The sequence below is a fragment of the Micropterus salmoides genome, unplaced genomic scaffold, assembly GCF_014851395.1.
Source record: "Micropterus salmoides isolate LMB-PRFRI ecotype aquatic unplaced genomic scaffold, ASM1485139v1 Ms_hic_scaffold_16, whole genome shotgun sequence".
In the NCBI taxonomy this organism is placed as follows: domain Eukaryota; kingdom Metazoa; phylum Chordata; class Actinopteri; order Centrarchiformes; family Centrarchidae; genus Micropterus; species Micropterus salmoides.
This window is the reverse complement of record NW_024040707.1, coordinates 12,850,728-12,871,734: the sequence shown is the minus strand read 5'-3', so window position 1 is coordinate 12,871,734 and position 21,007 is coordinate 12,850,728. Positions and strand designations below refer to the sequence as shown.

Genomic DNA, 21,007 nt, shown 5'->3' with positions numbered 1-21,007 from the left:
AGCTGGGTGGGTCCTGGGTCCAGGACAGCGACGGCTGAAGAGAGACAAGGTCAGCCCTCGGCTAGCTCCTACCGTCGGAGCCAGAAGCGAAGCGTCGCTTCCCGTAGTCCCTCTCAACAAACCTGGGACGCGAGGCGACGCTCTTGCCCACAGCCCCCTGAGAAGACAGCAGGCTCGGGGAAGAGGTCCTGACGTTTCGAGTAGGGGGGCCCACCACCACCACCCCCCCGAGAGAGACTGACCGAGGTCCCCATCCCTCGTGGCGGCTCAGGCAACAGGTTTCCCGCCATCTTGGCGCTCGGGACACGCTAGCCGCCAGCGAGCTCTCACCAGTCTGCCCGCCTCGAGGGGTTGCAACTGGAAAACGATGGGCTCACACAACGTGGCTCGTCGGTGAGTTTCCCTGGCGGTTCTCCGCTTCAGGGTGCCACCGGGGACCTACTCATAACACCGGCCACCAGCCCCGAGGGGTTGGTTCCCTTAGCGGATTTTGTAGAACCATGGTGGAACCTTGCAAACATTTCCCCGCGGGTCCTGCGCACCGTAGTGGATGGCTACAGGCTGCAGCTCCGGGTCCACCCCCGGCAGAAGTTCAACGGCGTGGTCTGGACTGCAGTGCATGCTCCCGCCAGTCAGGGAGTCCCGGTTCTACAGCCGGTACTTCATAGTTTCCAAGAAGGACGGATGGGTTGCGTCTGATTTTGGATCTGCGGTCCCTGAACCAATCTCTGAGGAGATTCAGGTTCAGGATGCTCACCATCCCCACCATCATCAGTTCCGAGGATTGGGTTGTCACGATAGATCTGCAAAGGCTGGGCTCCCCGCTTCTAAACACACCATAAGCAACTGGATCGTTCAGACTATTTCCCTGGCCTATAAGGTGCACGGTTTGCCTTCACCTATGGCCGTAAGGGCGCACTCTACTTGAGGCATGGCAGCTTCTTGGGCCCTCCTCGCAGGGGCGTCACTCCAGGATTTGTGTGACACGGCTGGCTGGGCCACCCCTCACACTTTCATCCGGTTTACAGTCTGGACCTTCCTTCTGCACCCGGCACCCATGCGCTCTCCTCCTGGTCGTGCCGTCAGATTCTGCACGCTGGGGGCAGGCGGGGTTTCGGCGCGGCCTAAGTGGGTATCTCGTTCCCATAGTGTTGTCACCGATGCAGTTAGAGTTCCCTCGAAGGGGAACGTCTTGGGTTACGTATGTAACCCTTGTTCCCCGAGAAGGGAAACGAGACACTGCGTCGGTCCGCTACACCTCACCTCGCCTGGAGTGCCTTGCTTCATAGAAAAGGGCTAATGTGTCCTGTGTGCCGGCGTGCTTATATACCCCTCCGGTTACGCCGTCACACGCTACCTTTCTAGCAACACCAATAGGATTGGAGTAGTTCCATTCATAGTTCAGCCCTGCCACGCCCAGAGGCGTTCCCATAGTGTCGTCACCGACGCAGTGTCTCGTTCCCCTTCTCGGGGAACAAGGGTTACATACGTAACCCGAGACGTTATTCAAGGATGGGGTGAAGTCACAACAGCTTGTGTGATCTCCACCTGGTCAGGCCACTGATGCACAAAGATCGCATAAACCCCTTCGTTCTATGAAGGGCTGATGTGCCGAAGGTGGAAACAATTACTGAATGAACAGAAGAAACTGAGAATGTACTGTATCGATTTGTGAAGTTGAGACAATTATGATAACCAAGAGGTTCAGTGTAGTCATAAATGGCTGCTCCCTTTTTCCTGAAAAATGCTATAATACTAATTTACTCTCCCACCTGGAATGTTCCTCTCCTTAAGGACTCCATGGGAGAAGCAACTTTTCTCTGTAGTATTGGTAGCCTCGGTCCAAAGCAAGATGTTCCTCCAGGGAACCCCCTATCCACAGAGCCATGTCCACACAAACATAAGCCTAAGAAGGTTGACCAGCTAGCAAGCTAAAGCTCCAGATGCATTTCTCAGGAGTTCATGAAGACAAAATGTGCTGAAAGTTCAATGAATTCCATTCTCTCTTGACCAGACACAGGCTACAATGTGATGGTAATATTGCTTCATGTCTGCTATGTGTAGCCAGCAGTTTGTTTGTATGACCACAATATGTCAGGGCAGTTTGTTTTGGAGTTATTCTGCCCTTTACAGACCAAAATTCAAGTATACATTTAAAACTACTAAGAGTATGAAAATACCTGAGTGTATTTGTATTTTTTACATAATTCACAATGTGGTGATAACTAAAATTGTTAATAGAGGTGATAATGCTAACTTATCTACAAATGAGTACACAAACATCTCTGCTGTACGACAGTCCATACCCATTTTCTCAGTTAAAAGGTTTTCGGCGTTTTTACCCGAATCGAGTGTTTAAGGACAGATGGTGTCATATGCTGTACAGATTGTAAAGCTCCCTGAGGCACTAATTTGTGATATTGGGCTATATAAATAAAATTGACTTGACATCTCAACATCTCTATCCTTATCCATCCCTCTCTGAGCTGAGACGAGAGGGAGGAAGCAGCAGATTTCACAATCACTATATAAATATATGTGTGTGCATGTGTGTGTGTGTAAACATGATGCCAAAACAGCTGTCTCAAATACAAATTGCATCCTATTGGCTGTCATGTTAAGTGTTAAAGGCAGCACTTGTCTTAACATCTGTGAAGCTAACTTCCACTAGATCCACTAACTATATATAACCCCTTCTTTTATCTGTCACTACTCTTCCATCCACTCGATTAAATTAACCATCTCTGCTTCCAGTTGTGTAATACTAATTTTAAACAGAATACATTAAGCTCTTATTATTCCTTTGCTGATTGTGACTCGTTTGTTTTATTCCTCTCCTTTAACCAATAAATACACATCTGAGTCACTGTGCTTATGTAGGCAGAGAATCAAGATAAGAGCAGCAGCAGTACCCAGTCAATATTCAAAACCTGCTGTACACAAAGAAAACAGTGACACGGGGTCAGAGGGCAGTTGTACATCACTCTACTTCTGTTGAATTGTTTCAGCCTCAAACAAAGATACCACCCGTAGACATCCAATGCCCAAGCACCAGTTTGCTTCTATTTTACTTGTCAACCAGCTTGCTGCATTAATTTAAATTGGTGCTAGTCTCCTAGTTCTCCAATGACCACTGAATTTCTGATGGTGATTGAATAAGGGACCCACCAATGTAATCATTTGGACTCTGTGGAGCTTTATTTACTAAAAGGCTCAATTAAAAATGTAATTTATCTTTGAGACATATGCCCCCTGCTGGTTTATTTAGGAATTATGTTCAATGTCATTACCAAGTGGTGGTTCTAACAAATAACTTATCAAAATGCATCATAATAATTCAAGTAAAGCTTAGAAGAAACTTGTATGCTTATATGGCGTTTTACCCATCAATCTTATCCCCACACTTTTTCTCAAAATCATCTTTGGTATCTTTGTGTACACCAATATCCTTCTATTGACTGGATTTTAATGATGTATTTGTCTTCACGGGGTGACCCTAGAAGGGCATTTGTTAATCCTGACATTTAAAAATGTACTGTCTACTCTTAATATGTAATACGTCACCTTTGAAAAGCTACATTAAAGGTAAGAAATCCAAAATATAATTCTGTGTGTTGAGCAATATGCTGCAATTGTTTTTTTATATATTTATTAAGCAATTTAAATACACTGTAAATCTTTGGTATCAGTATGGATCATGGAAATATCAGTAGAGTAAGAGAAAATAGTTTCTGCTACCACCTAGTGGGTTTGCCTTCCCCACAACCTTCTCCTTGGAGGTAGCCATCATACAGCTCTCTGAGGTGGAGGATGAGCTCCTCTGTGTTCTGTCCTGTGAGAGCCGACACGGGGATGACCCGCTGGGTGACGAGGCTCCTTAGAGTCTCCAGCTTCTCCGAGGCCTCAAGAAGATCCATTTTATTTGCTATGATGGCCTGAGGCCGCTGAGACAGACCAGGCTCATACTGATCCAGTTCATAATGCAAGTGCTGGAGCTGGTTCCAAGGCTCTGGTGTCGACAGGTCCAGAACAAAGAGGAGGAAACGACACCGCTCTATGTGACGCAGAAAAGAGATGCCCAGACCTCGATTTAGATGGGCCCCTCGAATGATGCCTGGGATGTCAGCCACTACACAGAGCAAGGATACAAGTGGAACATCTAAGTTATACTGGGGGTGGGCAGCTGAAAACCATCCAGTTATAAAATACTATTTAATTACATAATTCTGCAATATACTAGTGATTTGCTTAAAATCAACTACCTGCAACTTGTTCATGATCCCTGTACTTGACAATTCCTACATGTGGGTTGAGTGTTGTAAAAGGGTAAGCAGCCACAGCAGGCCTGGCATTGGAGATGGCTCTCAACAATGATGACTTCCCAGCATTAGGAAACCCCACCTGATGGGATAAAGATCAGTTCATTACATGGTTTTAAGAAGCAATATGCCAATTTTATTTTTCAAGCTTTTTCTCACCAGTCCTGCATGAGCCATTGTGCGGAGTTCTAGCTGAAGGACCCTCTCTTGGCCCTCAATTCCTGGGGTTGCTGTCATTGGGGCACGATTCTCATTAGTCAGAAAGAATCGATTCCCCTTCCCACCAGCCCCTCCAAATACAGCCAGGTACTCCTGACCATGCTCAGAAAGGTCCACTACTGTCGTTCCTTGTTCCTTCACCAAAGTGCCTAACGGTACCTTCAAAATGGAAAAACATCAACGGCAAGGTTAGGCAGTAATTTATGCTAGAGACAAAAGTATTCATTATTTATAATCAAACACATGGACTCACACAAATATAGGTTGGGCTGCCATTCCTGCCGTAACAATTCTTATTGCCCCCTGATTTCCCATCCTCTCCTTTATAAACCGGAACTACTTGCGCCAATGATTTGACAAAGCGGTCAGCTGAAAGCACACAAATAAGGAATATAGACTGAAGCACATTTCCCCATGATGCAATATAGAGCAAGCTCTGTAGGAGACTGTGTTTTTAAAACCAATTATTGGTAAAAGAAATTCCTAATTGTTCATGATTCAAAACAAAATCTAATTACGTTCTAGCCGGTCAGGTGGGTAGTCCTGAACTTCAAATATAATTCATGTGTGGTGTCTAAAAACAGGATAGAGAAATTGCAGAATATACACGGCAAACGTTTTCTGTACACATTCCTTGAACCAGGTGGACAATCAACTTACCCTTGATAATGATGTTTCCTCCATCACCCCCATTGCCACCATCCGGTCCGCCCCACTCTTTCCGGGGCTCACTGTGAAAGCTGCAGGCCCCTTTACCGCCTGACCCAGCCACCAGCTTCACACGCCGATGGTCTACAAAGTGGCATGTCTAAAGGGTCAAATCAAGAAATAAATAGACAGCCGGCTAATCCACGCGTCAAGCAACACTGATAGTTTGCGAGTCATCAACAGAACACTAGGATGGATTACACAAAGATTATTTAATATTTTTAATGCTTTCGTAAGGGATGTGTCACCAGATCAGCTGTAGATTCATCAGTTATCATACTTGATGTAACTCTTCCCCTAGGGAGCTGATTATGGGCATCCTTTCATAGCAACATTTAGTTTGGATTAGGATTTAGTTAAGTGATGATAAATATGTCAGTGACACTGGTTTTCTTTTAACATTTTGCAGGTAATATTTCTAGTAAAACATGGTGGGTATCATTTAACTATTGACCATCTGTTCTTTCATGTTCCAACTTCAAGAAGACATTTTTCTTTGCTTTGAAGGCAACTTGAGGGATAAAGATAAAATTGTCTTTGAACAATTACTTTTGCTAACAGAGAGACTCCACACACGTATAAAGTTGTGGACTGACTCCATCCTAACCTCGGGTACGTTTGTCAAGCAATGCTTGAATATGGCACCAGTTAACGTTAGCTATCTTAGATGTTAAAAACAAGAAGCATCTTAAAACTATACACCAACACAGATGTTTTTACTTACTTTTAATTTCTTCTCCGTTTATATCCATGGTACAGTTAGTTCAGTTAAAAACACTATGTTGTGAAAGAGTAATAACATACACCTATCTAGTTAAAACACATACCAGCTTCTTTTCTGACAGCTCTCTCTTCTTAGGGCTTCCTCGGACTTTAGCGCACAGCGTGCAGGAGGTGCTGACATCTCTGACACCGCTGACTTTCTGTTTCCACGCTGCTGGTCTCGGAGAACTGTGACTGAACAAGCTCAAACAGTTTCTGCTAACCTCTTGTCCTAACATATATCCTAAAAGTATGTCTGGAGAGAGCAGCCGAAGGCTTTTAACTCTCCACAACATTGCCAACATTGTGCCGTTCGACAGATTTTACTTTAACTTAGTTACGTTTCTGAAGCAACGTTAGCTAACAACAGTTTGACAATGTCACCTCGACCGCTCGCCACATACACACGTTAGTAGCGAGCAATAAGGGATTTGTCAGGAAAATAACAAACAGCTGGCTATGTCAATTCACGAATTTCTTGTATAATCGTTTAAGCATTTCCAATAACACATTAACTAGATGAGGCACAGTACGCGTAACACTGTATACCTAACAACTACGGAAGCCGTGAAGGGAATGTGTATATGTGATTGTTAATTACGGAGTCTTTACTGTTGCGTTTTGGACCTCTACCGCCACCTTCTGTGCTGGAATGTGTGTTAAGGTACACAAAAGAAAAAAAGTTGCTGTGCTGCTACTAACAAGCCTAAACATATTTTTATATCCTTATTAATATGTTCATTAATAGAACTACATCTGTGATACTTTATATAGCCTAATAAAAGTCTGAACACTTCTCAGAGGCAGAAAAGGTTACTTAAAAACTACAGATTTTTGTTTTGTTGCATATTCTATTGGGCAGTAACAGAAATGCCAATTTCTGCATTGACTAAATCCCATTCACTACAACCCATCTGCATTTACAGGAATTTAAACACCTCTAATCAATACACAAATGGCCTGAAAACAGACAATACTGTAAGCAGTATCCACATTGTCAATATCTATCTATATCTACTAACTACAGAATGATAATAATAATATCATTATTATATTGATGTGTGACTTCTGATATTTCCTTAACAAATACACAAATACAGAGAAAAAAAAGGTGAAGGTCAGTTTATTTTTATATAACAAACAGTAACAAAAGACAGCAGAAAAGATCAGGCAATGCAGTCTTACAATATATAAGTAGATAACATTCATATTTGGATTATGCACACCAACATTGATTCTCTCTCTCTCTCTCTCTCTCTCACACACACACACGCACGCACGCACGCACACACACACACACACACACACACACACACACACACACACACACACAAACAAGGCGTACCACCCAGATCAGTGAAGACACACTACATAGACAGAACTGGTAAAGACTTGTCATACAGATCACAGTAAAATAAAACACTGATACAAATTCAATGTATTATAGAGAAGAAAGTGATTGTCACTGTTGAGTGGTACATAGTTATTTAGCTGTTTGACAGCCAGGTATCTCCCATTCTTGATTAACCCTGCAAAATGACTGCAACCATTGTGTTATTTTACCCCTCTGAGATACAGTAAGTTAAGTTAATACAGAATATACTGCAAAGCTCGACCCTCAGTCACACTAATAATCCTTACTGCTCAAACTGTAAAAATAACAGCAATTAGTGAAATAACCAGAGGTGTCTTCTTTTAAATAAATAAACAATACAATACAGTATATGCCCATTTTGTAATGATAGATAGATAGATAGATAGATAGATAGATAGATAGATAGATAGATAGATAGATAGATAGATAGATAGCAGTGTTGGGGAGTAAGTATGTACATGTAATTTAGTTACGTAATTTAATTACAAAATAAATGTAACTGTAATGGATTACAGTTACCTGGGGAAAATGTATAGTTAAATTCGAGTTACTTTTGAAAAGGTTCATGATTACACTGGGGGTTACATCTGAATATTTTCAGTAAAAAGCTAGGCTATAAGTTGAATAATATTAATTTTGTTGTGGTTGCATGTTTTTCATGTGCACATTGTCTTCCTTTGCCATTTCCAGCCCCAGCCATCTAGTAAAGTTTGATGCTATTCTGATGCTTTTGATTGGTTCTCATGTTTGAATTTGCAGCGCCTCACAAACTGTCTTTTCAAAATAGTTAACAGTTGAAAAGTAATCAAAAAGTAAATAAATGTAATAAGTTACATTACTTTAATCAAGTAATTGAAATAGTTACAATACTATTACATTTTAAATTGGGTAACTTGTTATCGGTAACTTATTAGATTTGCAAAGTAACCTTCCCAACACTGATTGATAGATAGATAGATAGATAGATAGATAGATAGATAGATAGATAGATAGATAGATCTATCTATCTATAGATAGAAAGAATAAGGCAAGTGTGCTTTTACGACATCTACACTTATCTAAAAGTGTACCTTCTATAACCCTTGTATACCTCCTCTATAACACTTGTCTTATTTTTAACATTTTTTTTCATCTAATACAAAAGATGATGCTAAAAGTTTTCACTGAAAAAAAGAACATTAAAGTAGTAAGCTTTATGTTTGTGGTAAAAGACTTCACATTATCTGTCAATAAGAAATACAGAAAATAATTTTCATTAAAAGATGACCTTTCAGTTGAAGCCTGCAACATAACGCTTAAAGCTGGGGTAGGCAATTTATTTCAGAGGCATTTTTTTGTTCGTTGAAATTCTCTTTACATCCCGACAGCAATCAATACATCAAATGCCCTGACATAAAAGTTAGAAGAAAATCCGGTATCTGTGGCTGTCACAGAACTGTAATAAGCACGGTCAATCCTGTCTACCTGCACGAACTCTGCCCATTGTGCATGAAAATGTTTTGAGTGAGGTCTGAAGGGAAGGGGTGGGATTTTTTTGGATACTGTTAAAATCAAGTGTATCCAACCTTACCTACCCCAGCTTTAATAATATCAGACAAACCGGCCCTAGCCTTTGCCTTTAATATATGTCAAGAAACTACAAATAAAGATATACAGTGTGAGATCACCATCAGAACCAACCTCAACATGACCGACTGAGTGTATTGCACTTATTTAAGTAGACGTGCAGGACACGTAACTGTTCTGTTCCTGTGTTACTTTGGCTTTTTGAGGATCATTTGTTAAAATAGCCTGAATTGTACTACAATACAAAATATCAGACAATACATACACTGTCACTGCAAAATAAAGTGCAGACAAAGTGGTGATGTGTTTTTTATATGTAAAATCATCACTAAATAGCATCAGAGTAGTGTAACCCCTCTTAACTCTGCACAATAACGATATGTCTATGCAGCGTAATGCCACTGGAAATAAAGTGTCAAAAATACTACCACGATGTATGATTAACATGGACAATGATACACACTTTTAAGTCTGGATCAGTCAGCTATCTATTGTGTCTATTACCTCAGTAAGACATATGAAGAAAGTGAAAACACATAATGTTAGACCACACAGCAACACATTACATTTTGACCAACACAGACAAATCCCCTGATCAAGTCAGGTTCAAGGACCAAAGTTTTCACCTTCATAAATTAATGTGTCTCTACCAGGAATTAAAGCAAGAGATGGACCTAATCTATTAGTTAATTATCAAGGAAAACTACCTTTAAGGCTAATGTGCTTTTTATAGCCAAAGTCTCACAAACCACAGACCTTCTCTGAAAAATAAAACAAGAGGCTTGCAAAATAAAATAAAAGCAGGGTATAGGTTAAAGGCAAGTGAAAGCAAAGACAGAAAAAGAAAGGGAAGGATACAAGCAATTTGCTGAGGCTCATCTGATGACTTTACTGCTCCCTTTTAGCAACCTTTTCAGTACATGTAGAAGGTTTACATTAACTGTCTTGATTCCACAAGCACCCTGACTTTTCGTAGGGTGACCAGTAGCACTTTACCCCCTGTAGCGAGCAAAACAGATGAGGAAAGCGTCACATTTGACAAGATTATCTATTCTTAGCTACAATAATGAATTAATGAGAGGATAATGAATATGATAAAGCCAGATCTTCTAATCCACAGCTGAGCCAGCGTGTCACTGTTGAACCCTTCCTTTTTTCATTTCTTCCAACAGGAAAATAATGTGGCATCTTATTGCTGATAATTCCCATACTGACCCTGCAATGTAAAATTATTTACACGGAGAGATTAGATTGCATTTCATACATCATTTCTTTTCTGTTGCTTCTGAGGCAGACACGGTACAAAAGTATAAAGTTAACCTATTATTCCTCCATGCATCAGCTTTCCTGATGTTTGATATCATGTAAGAGTTTGATTTGAAAAACAAGAAACAAAAAATGTCTGAGATTATGAATTATTACAGTTCACTGTAAAGGTCCCTGTGTATTTATGCCTCAAGCTACTGGAAAAAATGCACTTGTGTGTGCCCTAACATATACTGTGCTACGTCAGCATACATTAGCAGTTGTAGCAAGCAAAAGTTTAAAGTCATTTCTTACTAAATTATTAATACAAATACTTTTAAAAATACAAAATGAACTGGTGAATTCCAGCCAAATTAAACATTCATTAGGGATTATATACATATTTTTCTATATGTTAAAGTCGTCACTGTCAGAAAGCCAGTTTCAGAGAGTCAGAGATAATCTAATTTGACATACCTGTTCATAGGCATAGGGCCTCTGCGTCTGCGCTCCAGGACCTCCCTGGGAGGAACGGTAGGAGCTATACTGTTGGCTTTGACCCTGCTGATACTGAGAGTACTGGGATGATCCACCCTGGCCAGGACCTGTAGCAGAGGGCTTACATTCAGTTAATTTGTTTTGTGTGTGAGTTTATGTTCATGTGAATGCACACAATAGGTTTTATGGGTTGTTCTAACCGTATCCCTGTGGCTGTCCGCTGTAGCCTTGTTGAGAGGAGTACTGTTGCTGGCTGAAGGGCTGTTGCTGGCCAGAGCCCTGCTGATACTGGGTTTGCTGTTGACTGTACTGAGAGTTACCTGGAGGCATAGATACACAGGTACACATGTCAGCTATTGTGAGGCAGTACTTATATCTTCAGTTGGCCACATTTAGACAAACTGAGGTTGTGAAGGTGCAGTGAAATACTGTATATCTAAAACACAAGGTTTATAAAGTGAATAGCTGTTACCTCCTTCATAATAATGCTGTGAAGATTCATCAAAGGACCTGTCATAGCCTTGCTCACCATATGAAGACTGTTGATACGAGTACTCCCCATGACCTGCAGAGAACACGATTCAACACATGCAAAAACTCCTCTGCAAAGGCAAACCCCACTTACACATAGAAGAGAAGTCATTATTCGCAGTTCGAAGCCAAAACATTGATAATACTTGTGCAATGACAAAATTACAAGCACAACAACAACAAGGCTTCCCACTTCAATATAATGCACAAAGCACAAAGAAACACCCTGGAGGAAGTTTGCGCTCTCTCCTCAACACACTCCTAAAGCACTCTCTGAAATCTGAAATTTCGGCACACCAAAGGGGACAGTATGGACACAGACACACTGGGAGGAAAGAGAATTGAGACCAAAGTCAGTCTTTTGCTATTTAAAACAAATACTTTTCATCTCCCACATTAAGAGGAAAAGACGATGACTGGGAGGAAGAAGCTTTAGCCCTGCAGTAAATCTGGCTCAGGCCTGTGGGATGGTGGTAAAAGGAAATGGCATGACCTATAATGGGGGTTTGTGTGTTTGAGAGCTGTGTGTATGAAGTTTATGGATGTGCATGATTACCATCAGGGTAATATTGCTGGTTTATGGGCTCGCTGGAGCTCTGAGTGTGTCCATACTGCTCTCCGTAGAACTCGTCTTGTCCCATGTACTGCTGTGCAGATCCTGCAAGACAGGCGACACCACGATTGATTAAACAATTGGTTGAACCGGTTGGCTGCTGAGTTGGAGACTAAAGGGGCTGTGCCAGGACACTTGGGTCATTGAGATAGCCTGAAGAGTGTGTGTGTGTGTGTGTGTGTGTGTGTGTGTGTGTGAGAGAGAATATGTGTGTATTAAGGATAATGAAAGACACAAAGCAAAGATTATAACAGATGCTGTCATTTAGTTATGAGGTTATTATTATGGTTATGAACAGTGTAAAGTAACATGTGAATTTGAATTTTGAACTTAAGTTTAACTAATACACTGTAGAATTTCAATGGTGATGATTTTCGAGAGGTTGAAATAATAATATGAAGGAAGCTATTCAGGGCCAACCCACATATTGGAAACAGTAATTAAAGTGGGGCAATTGCAAAGTATAATTCCATGACAAATTATATGAGATGAAATTTTTGGGGAGAAAATGAGAAAGCCAGTTATCAGGGAGAATCTGATCTCTGCCTGGTGGTGGTGTGCAGAAACTCCAGATTCCACTCCTTGCCTTTACCTATCAATTTTATCTAACAAACTCAGAAAACCAACAGAACATAAAGAGCCTTGCACAGTCTAGTCTCCTTTGCAAACCACAATTGACAAGTTTCTTAATACAGAGATGAACTGTAGCATAAAAAACATTTTCATCTTAATTTCTGCAACAATAGCCAAACATTTTCATAGCAACATGTCTGTCAACTCCTAACATGCCCAAGAAGCCACAATTGATATATGGGCCCATAGCAACAGCCTCATGACCAATGACTGGTGAGCGTGTCACCCGACTTAACTATAGACACAACAACTCTATAATACAGTTCTGTCTGGAAATATTTCACCCAGTCATGCAAGTATAATAGTGTACAGAGTGGATGAGGACTTACAACCATGGCCTGTTGCCCTGGAAACAGTATCCCATCCTTCTTACATATCTGAGTTACGTGCCTAGTCTACACCCTTCAAAAGACATAACAGGACATGTTGGAGCTATTATTAGGCACATGCTGACACAGCACAAGTTAAGTGATTTACAGAGACAGTTATCTAATGTAACACAACTGATATATCTCCAGTCTCTTTCTTAAAGTTGGAAGTCTGGGATGGACTAATTTGCAGACCTACCGCTCCCAGTTTATGATATTTGTAAGCAAGAACTAATACAATGCATGCACTAAAATGTGAGGCAATTCCATCAGTCTGGAAAATGTGACACTGTCATCCAGAGCCTCACTTAAATGGAAACCCGGTGACCATTTCAGTCCAGACAGTTCCAAGATCTACTCACACATTCATCTATGTATTTTAGCACACAAACAAATTCACTGAGCACATTGCCACAACAAACTAGTATGAAGAAGTCTTACCACCTACCTTGTTGTGAGGAGCGGTAGGATCCCATGGGCCTCTGAGACATCATACTGTTTCCTTGACTGCCCTGACCCATCATGCCCATGGCCTGCTGTCCCTGATAATGTTGGCCCCCAGCCTGGGCTGAGGAGTAGTGTGGAGTGGCAGATTGTTGGTGCATCATGGTGACTGGAAAGGAGGTGGGATTATGAAGGGGGGGGGGAGAGATCTCAAACATTAATATACACAGACTCACTCAATGCACATACCGGGATTAGCATACACAGCATTCTCAGAACTCAGACAGAAATGTGCATAATTAAACTGACAAATAAACAAATGTAGAAAGAAGTCCATGGCAACAGGGGCACAAGGTAATGCCAAAATGGTTCCATAGCAGTCAGAGGTCTGTTAAAGAAAAAATCTCTTTGAAGAGATGCTTTAAAGATACTGCTCTGAAATATATATGTAAACAAAGCCAGTGGTCAGTGCATAAACAGAGGTACACTAAATCCACATCAACATCCAAGGAAGGGAGGGCTGCATTTCAGGGTCAGGAGTCAGAGATTAGGAGAGATAAAGCCTGGAGCAGAAAGAAGAAGGGAGGAGGCAGGACACCCCTCTGATGAACTGAATGTGTTTGCTTATATTGATGATTACACTGGACTAGGAGGGAATTTAAAAACTGATGAATGCAGATTTGCACGTGAGCAAATGTTTTAAGCAAGATCAAGTTAGCGTCTTTCATGATAACATTCAGAGGTAATTCAGAAATCAACTATTTACCATATGCTTTCTAGCTCACCCTAAACACTTAAAACACTATTACTTTCATCACTCCCTTCCTCTGAGTGCCAAACCTTGCTCAAATAACAAAATAGAAACAAATGAGGAATCTTGCATCTTTAGCATAGTGACTGATAATTAAGTGTTTTGGTGTGTCCAGTTCATTTGCCTGCAAGTATTCCTTTCCATAAAAATGGACCAATTCCCGATGATTAGGCTCCTCTACACCTGGCTCACCTTGGTTTGACTGCATGTTGAGGTTGCTGCGGGAGGAGGAGGAAGAAGAGGAGGATGTGGAGGAAGAAGAGGAAGAGCCATAGCCAGGCCCTGGGCCCTGGATCATGCTACCCTGGGAGGAGGGCAAGGCGTGGCTGTAACCGGAGGCTGAAGCTGAGCTACCGTAGCTGCTGGCAGGCAGGCTGAGGGATGCGGAGGGAATAGCCGAGTGCACCTGACCAGACTGCTGCTGCATGGGGGCATGGCTGGGGCCTGACGACACACACGCACAGTCAGAGCAGCCAGCACGTGTTCCCATGTGGTGCCATAGCATGCCAATCATGGGCCCACATTCAGTTCATCTTAACAGGAAGCTTGCATGGTTGTACAAGGAGTGAGTAATGAGTGTTTATGGTGTGTGTAGAAAGGAATTAGAAACAGAAAGAAAGAAAAAGTTGCGATGGCTGCAAACAAATCTGACAATCAGACCATAGTTGAACATAAGGCCACAGAAACTTGCAGGAGACAATAAATAAGACAAAACTTGGTTTTATATCGGCAGCACAAACATGCAGCAAAGTCAGGATCAGACGAGCACTCAAGACAAGGGATGGACAAATGGAGCTTGTTAGCACACCACGTCTGGGTTTGTGTAGAAAATAAAGTTCATGTGGGCCAGAGTTTATCTGTAAAATGCCCATCTCTGTTAACATCTCACCATTGCTCATTTGGCTCTGCATCATAGACGCGGGGGGCAGTCCTGGTGCTATGTTATCATTGAGGTTGCTTGGAGCATGTCCCCCACTCTGGCCCATCCCTCCAGGACCCATGGACATGTTGGGAGTAGGAGGCTAGAAAGTAAAAAATACAGTAAATCAATTAAAATAATAATTGAAAGCATTCTAATTGCTGCCTTTCAAGTCCTCATGCCTCTATTTTATATTGATGTGAATGTCTACTTCTGTGCCATATAGAATAACTTTAGTCTACCCAAAGAATATGTTTTCAAAATGGATTTATTATGAATATTTACATTTAAAAAAAGAGAGAAGGTGAGGGAAGTGATGGGACAGCAGGAGTAGAATAAATCTGATGAAGATGAGAAAACTACTCTGTTACTTGTCCCTGAAACCTCACGAAGGACTCACTGCAGGTAGTAGTGACTGCATGTTCTGATTGGAGTCTGCTATTGTGGCCAAGTAAACAAGATTTCTGTGCAGGATCTGCTGATACCTGTCAAAAAGGGGAAATAAAACATAGCTTTATTTATTCACTTTTGCTGTAATAAGACATTTACAAGGCATCAGTCAGAGATACAAAAAAAGAGAACACTTACTGTGTGCACTCAGCTGTCTTGCCTTTGCTTTGGTAATCCATTATACATTGTATTAAATGATGATTTTCATCCAGCATCTTTGAGAGACAACCAAAAAACTTCAGCTCAAATTATCTCAAGTCACAGTGCATGGTGTATTAGACACTACAATAGGCTCTTTTAAGACATTGCAGTGACGTCCTGTATTCTCAGAACATGTTTTCTGGGTCAGTTTTTTCATAATGGGGCCAAATGAAGCAGAAGCCTCTCACAGTCTTTATTTAGGACATAGTTTGAAAATCCCTGTCTTAGGATAGGTTGCTTTTTTTTTTTTTTTATAACCAACATCCTCATAAACTGTTCAGTCAAGGATGAAAGCATCGGCAGTCTGAGGAGAACAGTGCTCAGGGTTGTCATGTGTTGCCGAGTTTCCCTCCATCTACCATGGCTCTTTCTCAGTGGATGCTCATAGGCTATATGTTTGTGCAACAACGCGGGTGTCCATAATAAACATTAAAACGTAATGGGGCGCTGCCTGCACCTACAACTAATAAACCCCTGTAATGGCGTTCTCCTTTTTAAAAAATCTTGGAAACTATTACTAAATGTAAAGCCGATATCTACATTTCACGTGCATAAACAATATTCATCATTCGTCAGGAAGAAGCAGCGACAATGACAGCATCACTAGGAAACAGCTCCAGCCAGTGTTGAGCATGTAAAAGCGGTCGCCTACATCACCCGTCATGGCTTTGTTTGGTTCGCACCTTCAGATGACTGTAACGTTACAATACCAGTTGCCATTTATTCTGCTATTCACCACAGGTTACTTTCTCTGCACTGGCTGAGAACCGCACACTCCCATCTAGACTAGAATGTTTAAACGCAGCGACGCATCAAGATTTCTTACCTTTTGAATCGTTTGCTGTGTCACCTCCCCTTTACTCCTGGGGCGCGCCGATGAAAATGCCACCGACATTTTAACATATGGGAAATAAAAGAGCTTCTTTTATTCTAATATTTATTATCTTGAGCGCAGCCCTCTATTTGGTTACATAGTTTATCCATTACCAAGAAACGGGGGTATTGACACTGCGCTTTGGTCCATAAAGGAAGACAAATAAGAAAATACCTAATTTCTCTTTGTGTAATTAAACGTGGGTTCTTGGTGAAAGTAGGCTCATCATTTATGGCCTACATGCAATTAATGACATGGATAATCAACTTTGACATGAAAGGGGAAATCCCTCAGTTTTTGGTACAACCCAGACAGTGAGTAGCCTACCACTTTCTCTCGCTGTAAACCGGGTATCCTTTGATTCATGACAGCCAATCACTCCACACGCTGCTCGGTGAGCAAAATAACAGGAGGAGCAGTTGTGAAAGTTGTTTTTGGCACCGTCAGGGGGAAAAAAAAATTAAAACTAATGTTTAAATTGTTATTCAACGTGCTGCAACACCTTAGATAAGTCGCGTGCAGCCTTGCCTGTAACCTCGGGAGGAAATGCTCGGCGTCTCAGCTCACCTGACGTCCATATTTGTAACAATATCGCCATGCACATCAGGTGCACACGACACATCTAAAAGGTGTTGCAGCATATTGAAGAAAAACACGTGCTCTTTAAGACAATGAGTAATATCCATAAAACACTGATACTGGCCAACAATAAGGCTAATCTACACATTAGGATGGCCATCATCAGCAATTCCCAGTTTATTTATATCAATCTGGCTTGATGCTTCAATACCACAGAATAAAGCAGTGAACACGATTTCACCTTTTTTTTTTTTTAAACATACATTTAGGTTTAGTTCATTTCATGTTGATAATATTTACAACATTTGTTCATGACAAGTGTACAAATTATGATGAGTACCTTCGCCCAAGAGGCAAAGCCAGGTACTTTAAATATGAAACAAATACATTTTTGGAGCAGAATTCTTCCAAGTAGCAGAAAACAAAACAGAAGCTTAACATTCACTTCCTATGTAATTGAAAAAAAAATAAAAAAATAAGTCAGTGGACCATTTAGTGAGCCATGCATCTAAACTCAAAATGTGGCCAAACATAATCCTGGCAATATGGGGTTAGGACAACTGCCTTAGGGAGAGTGACTAAAGAAAGGATCCTTCTTCATACAGCACCAACAGAGCGGCTTTTGCGGATCTTAATCTTCATTATGGGTAACACACAATATCCCCATTTGTTATACATAAGAAGTACTGTAAGAAGAAAGAGTGCCCCGTCCTCTTCGTCCAGTATATCCACCTCTGAAGCCTTGGCCCCTCAGGAACCGTCCAGGGACCCCAAATGTCTCCAGATTGCGCTTCCGCTCCTCTGCCCATGTTAGCCTGAAATCGTTGGTTGACACAGAAAGAGGCACAAGCCTGTAAACCTCTAGCTCTAAATACAGGAGAAACTAGTATTTGAATATTCAGGATCACACATACCACCCCCCCCACCTGAACTTCTTATCAGAAGAGATGTTGTCAAAGAAAGACTTCGTTTTGTCATAGTAGCATTTTGGTCCAAAGTGATCATCCTCTGCAGTCGACTGCAGTTCCTTTTTTTCTTTCGCTACCTCATGATTTCCATCTGCAGACAAACATGCAAGTTGGTTTTTGAAGTCTCACTTGACCTATTCCCGATTTCAAGCTTATTTATAGATTACAAGCACATGCCAAAATGGAAACAGTCATTGCACACGTGTATTAAGACAGATAACATGAAGTCATGAAAAAGTGCAGTCATGCCACTATGGTGAACAATTCCAAGATAGACTGACTATCTTGCTACTGCTGACAATTTAGTGGATTTAGAGATTACCTGCAGAGTAGGCTATAGTTAACTTTTAGTATGATATAGTGAGATTTAAAGAAAGTGTGGGCCTTAAGTGTCATTTAATTTAGTTAAAACAATTCAGAAGATGAAAAGGGTGCATTTGTGGTCACGAGCTGATGAACTAACCTTTCACATTCATCCTGTCCTGCACCTCCCTCTCCAGCTCCTCCTTAATAAACTGTGCATTTGAGGAATCAAAATCAAAGTCTGTGTCAAACTTAAGGATGGCAGATGGAACATTCGCCACCAACAGCTGGCCTCTATTACGGTTTCTGCGTCTCCGCGCTCCTAAAAGGAATAAAAAATAAATAAAAAAACCACACAAACACAACAACCCAAACATTGAATTTGAGAACTTGTTATTTATATTCAGAAAAAGATATTCAGTTTTAAAAACCTGAATGTTTCACAATTACCTTTTCTTCTGGGTGGTGACCTGTTTTCATTATTCTGCTGCCAAGTGTCCTGCCGAGCACTATGCACAGTTGGGGCTGACCTCACTTTAAATTTAAAGACATTTACACGTAATCATGATTGACTTCAATTGCAAAGATGGATAAAAGTAGGACTCCCTGGACCATTCCAAACAGTTTGTGAAGTGTTTCAAGACTGTTAAAGCACTTTCAGATTTTTGCCTATCATTGTAATTCTATGCTTACTGGTGGCTCCAGTGCCCCTTCTGCCCTGCAAACTCCCTCCTCTGGTCCTCTGGGGCCTCCTTCTCTCCCATTGCTGCTCCCTCTCCCAGGATGCAGTCAAACCTCTCCTCTGGCCAGATATTTCCACATGGAGGGTTTGAACAGCCTTCTCCACCATGGGCCCCTTTCTAACATTTAGGCCTGGAAGTATAGGCCCTGTTTGAAGAACACAACCAAATACTACTGTATGAAAACAACCTACATCAAAAGTATCCTGCTACACTAAGGGTATGGGTTTATGGTCCATTTACTAGACACAAATATGTTCAACTTACCAAGGCCAAGAGCTGCAGCATACTGTTGGTTAAGTAGAGAGCTGGCAGCTAGCTGGTTGTAGGCAGGTATTTTTACTGGGCTAAGTGATCCACCATGAGCGGAGTAGATTCCTGAAGAGCCTGCACTGGATGACTGAACAAGAGGCATTTAAGCAAGTCCACACATTACCTAGGTCTTCATTTACTTTGTTCATTTTAGGTTCTCTAAAGTGGGGTGAGAACCATGCTGTTCTTGGGTACCTGTATTATTGCAGGATCTGGGGGTAGGCCATGGTGAGATCTTGGAGGTTCACACAGCGTGATATCCTTAATATCATTTCCCCGGAAAGTGATGTACTCATAGATATCATCTTTAGGTGGTGTTGGTCTGTCAGCGGGTCGTCCCTCCGTTCCAAAACATTTGACTAGTCGAAATAAAATGTTTGATGAAGCTAACAGAGTGGCACTCACTTTTCTTGTCTACAAACAACTTAGCAAAAAGCACCTTGGCTATTTTTGGACATGCATAAGCCTATAGCCTACCACTCACCTTTTGCCAGCACCACTGTGGAGTTCACTTTATCAATTGTATACAAAATCCCCTCATAGCGATTTTGGGCTTTTGAAATTAACCCTATTTTACAGCCAATGTAGGGCTTTGCTGAACTCATGGCTAGAAAATATTCAGGACAATTGTGTATAAAAACTAGCGACCAGAAACAATTTATAAAAGTCCTCAGGTGACTTTAAACCACGCCCACTAATTGAGGCCTAAACGCACCTGGCAATGAAACTTGTGTCATTAGTGATGTGTCAGTTGGAACAGTGTTGATATAGGACACGCCCATTTTCATTGGTAGGGTGAAGACTTCCTGATCATCAGAATGACAGAATATTTCAATGTATTGCAGATGAAGAATCTTGCATAGCCTAATTATTTCCTGCAACAAATAATAATGCTGCCTAACGTAAGCCGTAGGCTACTAAATAAAGAACCGTTTGGGAGCCGAAAGAGCGTCTTAGAAAGGGACATCCAGCTCTCTTCAAAGAGCCGTAAATCCCATCACTATCTTGTCATCCCTGTGCTAAACGTATCATTTATGACTCATGATGTCTGATATTTAGCACAACTGACAGTTATGACTATGTGTAACATTTATTTGGACAGTGTGCGTGTATGATAGGCTGCTTAGAAATTATTCTCCGCGTCATGAAGCCCGAGTAGTAAAACAACTAGGCTTATGTAAGATGGTAACTGTTTATCTGCGCTCTAAACTTTAAGATCCAGACAGCATCACTTTGTGAGCGCTGAGGCAGTTGCTGCGGGTCTCCTGGAAAAAATAGCAACAACGCAGCCATTTTGAGTCGTCAACGATAAAGCCAAATGGATTCAAAATGCTTGGATACTGTGCATACACCTGCAAATACATGTTGTACAACACATACACTCTCTCAGAGACTCTTCTCGATGTGATAAAGTCTCACCAAGAGCAGCTCTGTGCTTGGCATCGGTGTTATCCCGTTTAATACCCAGACAGCGGTGACTCTCTCTACACTGCAGGTCGCAACCATTTGTTCCAACATTTATTTTCTTCGAGGAACCAATCACAGCGCCTGATGAGGTCGCGTCACAAG

General features: G+C 41.5%; 3 protein-coding genes across 5 annotated transcripts; all 3 read right to left on the bottom strand.

The window, feature by feature from the left end:
• Positions 1-3,632: 3,632 nt before the first annotated feature.
• mtg2 (mitochondrial ribosome-associated GTPase 2) lies at positions 3,633-6,570 on the bottom strand. The gene is made up of 6 exons (XM_038723717.1): positions 6,074-6,570; positions 5,199-5,346; positions 4,792-4,907; positions 4,479-4,697; positions 4,263-4,401; positions 3,633-4,129 (listed from the first exon to the last, which is right to left on the bottom strand). The coding sequence occupies exons 1-6, from the start codon at positions 6,311-6,313 to the stop codon at positions 3,735-3,737; spliced, it is 1,257 nt and encodes a 418-aa protein (XP_038579645.1). The 5' UTR covers positions 6,314-6,570; the 3' UTR covers positions 3,633-3,734.
• A 561-nt stretch (positions 6,571-7,131) lies between these two features.
• Positions 7,132-17,179, bottom strand: LOC119905303 (calcium-responsive transactivator-like). 2 transcript variants are annotated; one of them, XM_038722168.1, is made up of 11 exons: positions 16,489-17,179; positions 15,600-15,676; positions 15,412-15,496; positions 14,982-15,114; positions 14,285-14,536; positions 13,286-13,450; positions 11,780-11,881; positions 11,165-11,257; positions 10,893-11,012; positions 10,672-10,799; positions 7,132-10,165 (listed from the first exon to the last, which is right to left on the bottom strand). In XM_038722168.1, exons 1-11 carry the CDS (start codon positions 16,555-16,557, stop codon positions 10,139-10,141), a joined length of 1,251 nt encoding a protein of 416 aa, XP_038578096.1. In that variant the 5' UTR covers positions 16,558-17,179; the 3' UTR covers positions 7,132-10,138. The 2 variants fall into 2 exon arrangements, with proteins under 2 accessions (XP_038578096.1, XP_038578095.1); XM_038722167.1 differs by lacking the exon at positions 11,780-11,881.
• Positions 17,180-17,268: 89 nt separating this feature from the next.
• Positions 17,269-20,694, bottom strand: lsm14b (LSM family member 14B). 2 transcript variants are annotated; one of them, XM_038722165.1, is made up of 8 exons: positions 19,923-20,694; positions 19,634-19,797; positions 19,394-19,526; positions 19,080-19,274; positions 18,837-18,920; positions 18,547-18,708; positions 18,030-18,174; positions 17,269-17,930 (listed from the first exon to the last, which is right to left on the bottom strand). In XM_038722165.1, the coding sequence occupies exons 1-8, from the start codon at positions 20,041-20,043 to the stop codon at positions 17,786-17,788; spliced, it is 1,149 nt and encodes a 382-aa protein (XP_038578093.1). In that variant the 5' UTR covers positions 20,044-20,694; the 3' UTR covers positions 17,269-17,785. The 2 variants fall into 2 exon arrangements, with proteins under 2 accessions (XP_038578093.1, XP_038578094.1); XM_038722166.1 differs by having other exon boundaries at positions 18,042-18,174; positions 19,923-20,682.
• Between the last annotated feature and the right edge of the window lie 313 nt (positions 20,695-21,007).